Source organism: Antennarius striatus, chromosome 4, assembly GCF_040054535.1.
Source record: "Antennarius striatus isolate MH-2024 chromosome 4, ASM4005453v1, whole genome shotgun sequence".
Classification (NCBI taxonomy): domain Eukaryota; kingdom Metazoa; phylum Chordata; class Actinopteri; order Lophiiformes; family Antennariidae; genus Antennarius; species Antennarius striatus.
The window spans coordinates 26,378,432-26,387,318 of NC_090779.1; the positions used below are offsets into that span (position 1 = coordinate 26,378,432).

Here is an 8,887-nt window from a genome sequence, read left to right on the forward strand (position 1 = left end):
AAGGCCCCCCCAGAAACGCCTCTAGAACCCACCTGATGAGTGTGATATTCAGGAAGCCATCATACCTTCACGTTCCTCCAGGATGAGCTTCTCACAGGCTGCCGCCCTGCTTCTGGAGGTGTCAAAGTATCTGAGCAGCGACGGTGGGATGTGATCCAAACCCTGCTGGAGGGAAAGGAAGGAGGTGAATGTGGTGTGACCTCTGACCTCACAACCAACCAGCAGCAGCGATCCACCTGGGAGGTGGCGAGGTCAGTACACGGTTGAGTGGAGGGGAGGAGATGGGATGTCAGCCTGTGCTGCAGTGTAGGGGGGCCAAGGTGTTGTGATGTTTTGATAGTAGATAGTGACGCCTTATATTTTTGACCATTGTGAGACAGATATTAGATAGATACTAGATATTAGATGTAGTGATATCAGATGTAGTGATATCAGATGTAGTGATATCAGATGTAGTGATATCAGATGTAGTGATATCAGATGTAGTGATATCAGATGTAGTGATATCAGATGTAGTGATATCAGATGTAGTGATATCAGATGTAGTGATATCAGATGTAGTGATATTAGATGTAGTGATATTAGATGTAGTGATATTAGATGTAGTGATATCAGATGTAGTGATATCAGATGTAGTGATATCAGATGTAGTGATATCAGATGTAGTGATATTAGATGTAGTGATATTAGATGTAGTGATATTAGATGTAGTGATATTAGATGTAGTGATATTAGATGTAGTGATATTAGTGACGGCTTACATTGTAAGAAAGGTGTACCTTACCCAACAAGTGGGCCTCCTGATAATTTTCACTTGCACTTTTTATTTTTATTTATGTTATTTTATTTTTATACTGTTTATATTTTAGTGATAGTTTAGTATATGTCCTGTTAATGCTACATGTGTCTGTTAGTGTAGTGTATGTTTTGTGGTATGTCCTGTGATGTGTTTCTTTTTCTCCTGGTGTTTTTCCAGTATTTATTCCCCATGTAATGCCTGAGCAGTGGATGTGTGCACTTTCCTCCGGGATTAATAAAGTATCTGTCTGTCTGTCTGTGTCTGTCTGTCTATCTATCAGACTCTCACCAGGTCAGTGGATGCTCTCACACCTCCATCCAGCTGTTACCTGATGTCAAGGGTCAGGAGTCAGGGGTCACTCCCCAGGGGTCAGGAGTCAGGGGACACTCCCCAGGTGCTTCAGTTCTCACTCACGTTCATTTAACTGATTACTGTCATGCATCCGACTCACAGCACAGACAGGTGAACAGAACAGGTAATTTAATAATAATAATAATAATAATATAATAATAATTCTAATCCGCGACCTGCGTTTGCGGATTAGAAGATGAGTGAATGAATGACAAAGAATAGCTTGGTTAGGGCTCCGGACTGCGCTAGGAAGATGTGTCGGCATCGAGTAATAGTCTCTGGCCTCTTGCCTGTGAGGGGAATGATGAGACTTATAGTAGGTTAACAGCTTTGAACCGCTGGCTGGCGCGCTACTGTAGGGAACAGGGTTTAGGCTTCGTAGATAACTGGCCTTCCTTCTGGGGCCGCCCCGAGCTGCTGAGAGCTGACGGCCTGCATCCTACTGGGGCAGGGGCAGCTCTTTTGTCCAGGAATATAGACAGGGCCTTACAGCGTCTTTAACAATAGCCATACAGCGCTCTGGCTGCAGGTGATTAGAGAGCCTGCTAGGGTAGTTGTTGGTGCGGTTGTGGAGTCTAGACTAGGAAACCATCAGACTGATGGAATAGTTAGTGACGTTGAGACTGTCTCCTTCCCTCAGATTTTTAATAAAATGGCCCGGGACATTACCCATGTGAATCTTACTTCTGCTCTTATCACCATTGACAAGGTACTGTTCAGTGAAGCACCTGATCAGGTTATCCAAGACTCTATACCTGAAAGCATCCCAGTTATTGTATCACATCGTGTTTATAGGTCTTTACCTCCCAGATTCATTGAGACGCAGTGTCTTATTGAGATTAATACATCCTCAGCTGTTAAACCGTCTAACAATCATGTTAGTGACACTACCACATTTCAATTTGGCCTTTTAAATATTAGATCAATGTCATCGAAGGCCTTGCTTGTGAACGGTTTAATTCTTCAGCATGGCCTGGATATGATTGCTCTATGTGAAACATGGCTAAAACCAAATGTCTTCTTACCGTTAAATGAAGCTTCACCACCTGATTTTACATATGCTCATGCCGCAAGGGCTGATAAACAGGGTGGAGGTGTTGCTTTAGTCTACAAATCTATTCTGAACCTGACTTCTAATCTAGATATTCATTTTACCTCTTTTGAGGCTCTTGTTCTAAAACCATCGCCTACAGCTGTACACAGCAGGCTTCATCTTGTAGTAGTCTATAGACCGCCTGGTCCCTATTCTTTATTCTTAGAAGAATTTGGTGAATTCCTTTCGGATCTAATTACTCAATCTGATGAGGTTATGGTGACAGGTGATTTTAACATTTAAATAACGCTAGTGATCCATTGTGTAAAGCTTTCCTAACCCTCCTGGACATGTTAGGTTTCACTCAGTGGGTTCATGAAGCAACTCATTCCAATGGTAATACCCTAGATCTGATTCTATCGCGTGGTATAAATGTTACTGCTGTGACTGTCTCTCCTCTTACGTCAGTGATATCTGACCATTTTCTTATTACTTTTAAAGCAGCCTTTATTTGTCCAGATAGCATTACTCCTGATGTAGTCACTACTCGCCATATCGGCTTGTCAACGGTATCTAAACTTAGTGAGCTTCTGCCTGAGGTATTGACTCCTTTTACTGTAGCATCAGGATCAATCGAAAATTACACTAGTGATCTAAACTCAGCTCTTTCTAGTCTGTTGGACTCAGTTGCACCTCTAAAAACTAAAACCATAGGTGTGCGCAGGTCTACACCATGGTTTAACGAGGAGACACGCGCTCTCAGACGGGCCTGTAGGAGTTTAGAGCGCAGGTGGCGTAAATCAAAATCTAAATTATGCTACATCTCTTGGCACGAGTGTGTCTTAAACTACAAACGTGCTCTGTCCACCGCTAAAGCTGCCTATTTCTCCAGATTAATAAGTAAAAATAAACACAATCCTCGATTTCTGTTTAATACTGTAGCCAGATTGACCCAGAAACAGCCAACGGCAAGCAGCTTGTTATTGGCGGCTGATGATTTCCAAGATTTTTTCTGCTGTAAAATTGATAACATTAGACATAAAACTACTTCGTCAGCTTCACCTGGATCAAAATTTGATGTGGTTCCTTCTCTGGGTGTTAAAACCCAACTTCTCTCTTTAACACACTTTGAGAATGTCTCTCTGGAAGAATTATCGAAGTTGGTCTCAATCTCTAAACCTACTACATGCCTCTTAGACCCTCTCCCTGCTAAATTAGTTAAAGAATTATGGCCATTGCTGGGCCCTACTATGTTAAATGTAGTTAATCTTTCTCTTGCAACTGGTGTTGTTCCCATTAGCTTTAAAGCGGCCGTGGTTAAACCTCTGCTTAAAAAGCCACATCTCGACCAAGAGTCTTTAAATAATTATAGACCAGTTTCTAACCTTCCATTCTTATCTAAAGTACTAGAAAGGGTAGTATCTCAACAGCTCTTAGATTATTTATCATTAAGCGGTCTTTTCGAACCATTCCAATCAGCTTTTCGGGCCCGCCATTCCACTGAAACAGCACTTACCAAAGTTGTGAATGATCTCCTATTAAATCTGGACTCTGATACCACTTCTGTTCTCCTTCTTTTGGATCTTAGTGCAGCATTTGATACTATAGATCACTGTATACTCCTTGACCGACTGGAGAGACAGTTTGGTGTCTGTGAGTTAGCTCTTGCTTGGTTAAAATCGTATCTATCTGATAGGACACAATGTGTCTCCTACAAAAATAAAACTTCTGCCTTCTCCGACGTCAAATATGGCGTACCTCCGGGGTCTGTACTTGGTCCTCTGTTATTCTCCCTGTATGTTGCACCTCTTGGTCAAATTATACACAGCTTTGGAATAAGTTTCCATTGTTATGATGATGACACACAACTTTACATGCCCTTAAAAGCAGATGATCGATCTGAATTAATTAAACTAGAGGCCTGTCTTTCTGCTGTGAATAGTTGGATGTCCAGTAATTTCTTGCTTCTAAACCCAGACAAAACTGAGATGTTAATCATTGGCCCTGCACGACATAGAAACCAATTTCAACACCTAACAATATCTGTAGATAACTGTCTTATAACCCATAGTTCAACAGTCAAGAACCTTGGAGTAACGTTATATTCAACTCTCTCCTTTGACCAGCATATTAAAGAGGTGACAAAGATCGCCTTCTTTCATCTACGTAATATTTCCAAAATTAGGTCCTCTTTAGCCATGGCTGATGCAGAAATTTTGATTCATGCCTTTGTGTCCTCTAGACTCGACTATTGTAATGTTCTGTTATCAGGGTTGCCTCGATCTAGAACTAGGGGCCTTCAGATGGTTCAGAACACAGCAGCAAGAATATTAACTAAAACTAGGAAATCTGACCACATCACCCCAGTTTTGGCTGCATTACATCGGCTCCTGATTCATGTTAGATCCGATTTTAAGGTACTCTTAACATACAAAAGTATTAATGGGCTTGCTCCCACCTACATGTCTGATCTTGTTAAACCTTACACGCCGACTAGGGCTCTCCGCTCTCAGAATACTGGTCTCTTGTGTGTTCCTAGAGTTAAAAAGAAGTCAGCTGGCCAGAGGGCCTTCTCCTATCGTGCCCCTTTCTTGTGGAATAACCTCCCTATAAATATTAGACAGTCTGAATCTGTAAATGTCTTTAAATCTAGACTCAAAACATATCTGTTCGACCTAACATATAAGTAATATCGGGGATGGCGGTCTCAATGTTTAGGTTTAGCCTAGTCCTGCCAACGAGTCATAGGATTTCTTAGTTAGGCCCCTGCCTCCCATTAATCCTCTGCTATTCTGGTCCCTCTAGCACCACTCTCCCCCTGTTCTCTCTGTCTCTCTTCCTTCTTCTGCTGTTCTCTCTCACAGGCCTCTGTGTGGTGGATCATCGGCAATCGGCTACCTCTGTCTGCTTCCATGGCTGGCGATAGCACAAGCTGTACAGTGGTCCTGTTTCACCATCCACTAGGGGAGTGCTGGTTCTGCCTCATTTGGTTCTGCTGTGGTTTTGGGGTTTTGCCAGAGTAACCTTGACTTTAACTTTTTTGAGCTGAATGACTTAGGCACTGTCTGGTCTGTCCTCAGAGTGGTGGATCCTCTGATCGGTGACCTCTGTGTGCTTCATCGGCTGGTGGTGACTCGCTCTACTGGATGGATCGGCATGCCTTTGTTATACATTTATTGTTACTGTTATTGTTACTGTTATTATTATTGTGTTGTTAATCTGTACATGCGGTATCTATTGCTTCGTCTGTCCACTCCTGGAAGAGGGGTCCCTCCTCCAGTCGCCCTGAGGTTTCTCCCATCCATTTTTTCCCCTGTTAAAAGGGTTTTGGGGGGAGTTGTTCCTTATCCGATGCGAGGGTCGCACTGCTTGCAGTGCACAAAGGTCAGAGGGATATCGTCCATGTGCAGATTGTAAAGACCTTTGAGACATTGTTTGTGAATCTGGGCTATTTAAAAATAAATAAACTTGAAACATGATAATAATAATAATAATAATAATAATAGTGATAATAATAATGATGATGATAGTGATAATAATAATAATGTTATTGTTATTATTAATAATAATAATTGTATCATTATTATTATTATTATACAATTATTATTAATAATAATAATAAAATTATTATTAATAATAATTGTATTATTATTAATAATAATAATAATAAAATTATTATTGATAATAATTGTATTATTATTATTAATAATAATAATAAAAATGATAATAGTGATAATAATATTAATAATAATACTAATAATAATGTTATTAATAATGACAATAATATTATTAATAATAATAATAATAATGTCAGATCATATTTGAAGCAGCAGCTGCTTCCAGTTAGATTCATCTTGTTATATCACCTGTCTGCTCAAGAAATGTTGATTTAATCATCATTAAACCCTTAAACTCACCACTAACGGTCCAGAACCCTCACCACTAACGGTCCAGAACCCTCACCACTAACGGTCCAGAACCCTCACCACTAACGGTCCAGAACCCTCACCACTAACGGTCCAGAACCCTCACCACTAACGGTCCAGAACCCTCACCACTAACGGTCCAGAACCCGCACCCTCACCGGTAACGGTCCAGAACCCGCACCCGCAACGATCCAGAACCCACACCCTCACCGGTAACGGTCCAGAACCCGCACCGGTAACGGTCCAGAACCCGCACCGTTAACGGTCCAGAACCCACAGCCTCACCGGTAACGGTTTTCCAGTAACGTTTTACCGGTAACTGTTTATCGGTGACGGTCTGGAACCCATAATGGTAATGGTTTACTGATAATAGTTTACCAGCGACAGTTTACCAGTACCGATCTAGAACCCACACCGGTAACGGTTTACCGGTAACGGTTTACAGGTAATGGTTTACCAGCAACTGTTTTCCGGTAACGGTTTTCCGGTAACGGTTTTCCGGTAACGGTTTACCATCAAGAGTTTACTGGCGACGGTTTTCTGGTAACGGTTTTCCGGTAACAGTTTACCGGTAGCAGTTTTCCGGTAACGGTTTACCATTAAGGGTTTACCGGTGACGGTTTTCCGGTAACGGTTCACCGTTAATGTTTTACCGTTAATGGTTTTCCGGTAATGGTTTACCGGTAATTGTTTTCCGGTAACGGTTTACCGTTAATGGTTTACCGGTGACGGTTTTCCGGTAACGGTTCACCGTTAATGTTTTACTGTTAATGGTTTTCCGGTAACGGTTTACTGTTAATGGTTTACCGGTGACGGTTTTCCGGTAACGGTTTACCGTTAATGTTTTACCGTTAATGTTTTGCCGTTAATGGTTTTCGGGTAATGGTTTACCGTTAATGGTTTACCGGTGACGGTTTTCCGGTGACGGTTCACCGTTCATGGTTTACCAGTGACGGTTTTCCGGTGACGGTTCACCGTTCATGGTTTACCAGTGACGGTTTTCCGGTAACGGTTTACCAGTAATGTTTTTCCGGTAACTGTTTTCCGGTAACGGTTTTCCAGTGACGGTTTACCGGTAATGGTTTACTGTTAGCGGTTTTCTGGTAAAGGTTTTCCAGTAAAGGTTTTCCGGTAACAGTTTACCATTTAGGGTTTACCGGTGACGGTTTTCCGGTAACGGTTTTCCGGTGACGGTTTTCCGGTAACGGTTTACCGTTAATGGTTTACCGGTGACGGTTTTCCGGTGACGGTTTACCGTTAATGGTTTTCTGGTAATGGTTTACCGTTAATGGTTTACCGGTGACGGTTTTCCGGTGACGGTTCACCGTTCATGGTTTACCAGTGACGGTTTTCCGGTAACGGTTTACCAGTAATGTTTTTCCCGTAACTGCTTTCCGGTAACGGTTTTCCAGTGACGGTTTTCCGGTGACGGTTTACCGGTAATGGTTTACTGTTAGCGGTTTTCTGGTAAAGGTTTTCCGGTAAAGGTTTTCCGGTAACAGTTTACCATTTAGGGTTTACCGGTGACGGTTTTCCGGTAACGGTTTACCAGTAATGTTTTTCCCGTAACTGCTTTCCGGTAACGGTTTTCCAGTGACGGTTTTCCGGTGACGGTTTACCGGTAATGGTTTACTGTTAGCGGTTTTCTGGTAAAGGTTTTCCGGTAAAGGTTTTCCGGTAACAGTTTACCATTTAGGGTTTACCGGTGACGGTTTTCCGGTGACGGTTTTCCGGTAACGGTTTTCCGGTGACGGTTTTCCGGTAACGGTTTACCGTTAATGGTTTACCGGTGACGGTTTTCCGGTGACGGTTTACCGTTAATGGTTTACCGGTGACGGTTTTCCGGTGACGGTTTACCGGTAATGGTTTACTGTTAGCGGTTTTCCGGTAAAGGTTTTCCGGTAACAGTTTACCATTTAGGGTTTACCGGTGACGGTTTTCCGGTGACGGTTTTCCGGTAACGGTTTACCGTTAATGGTTTACCGGTGACGGTTTTCCGGTGACGGTTTACCGGTAATGGTTTACTGTTAGCGGTTTTCCGGTAAAGGTTTTCCGGTAACAGTTTACCATTTAGGGTTTACCGGTGACGGTTTTCCGGTGACGGTTTTCCGGTGACGGTTTTCCGGTGACGGTTTTCCGGTAACGGTTTACCGTTAATGGTTCACCGGTGACGGTTTTCCGGTGACTCACCTCCTCCTCGGTTCGGTCGGTTGCAGACATGACGACATTTTCCGGCTCCAGCATGACGGTGTCGTTGACGTCATTAACATCCGTCATGGTTCGGGAACGTCAGCGACTCGTTCACCGGAACTCAGCCGAACTTACAGCCAGGAAGTTCCGGTATTCCCGGTAAAACCCGCAGTTGTTGTGAACGCGCGTTCCGTTCCGTCCGCCGGCCGTGCTAGCATGCTAACAGGAGGACCTGGCGTCTCGAGCTGACTCGGGTTTCCAGGGAAACCGCTGTTTGAAGTCCGGAAGCCGGCGAGGGACAAACCGGCGAAAAGCGAAGGGAGTGACGGATCAGCAGCAAATGTGAGCACAGGTGTGAGCACAGGTGTGAGCACAGGTGTGAACACAGGTGTGAGCACAGGTGTGAACACAGGTGTGAGCACAGGTGTGAGCACAGGTGTGAGCACAGGTGTGAGCACAGGTGTGAACACAGGTGTGAACACAGGTGTGAACACAGGTGTGAACACAGGTGTGAGGAGACATTTAAGGGTTTTACTTTATATTTAATCCATTTAACTTCACGTCTTTAGCGTGTTTGACTGTAAATAA

The 8,887-nt window shown here is 43.2% G+C and overlaps 1 protein-coding gene across 1 annotated transcript in view; it reads right to left on the minus strand.

Annotated features, from left to right (window-relative positions):
• Window positions 1–8,509, minus strand: part of lrriq1 (leucine-rich repeats and IQ motif containing 1) — a 49,846-nt gene extending 41,337 nt beyond the window's left edge. The window contains exons 1-2 of the mRNA XM_068312663.1: window positions 8,300–8,509; window positions 66–165 (exon numbers count right to left, since the gene is read on the minus strand). Coding sequence (XP_068168764.1) covers window positions 66–165; window positions 8,300–8,386 — 187 coding nt within the window. The 5' untranslated portion in view covers window positions 8,387–8,509. The remainder of the gene's footprint in view (window positions 1–65; window positions 166–8,299) is intronic.
• Between the last annotated feature and the right edge of the window lie 378 nt (window positions 8,510–8,887).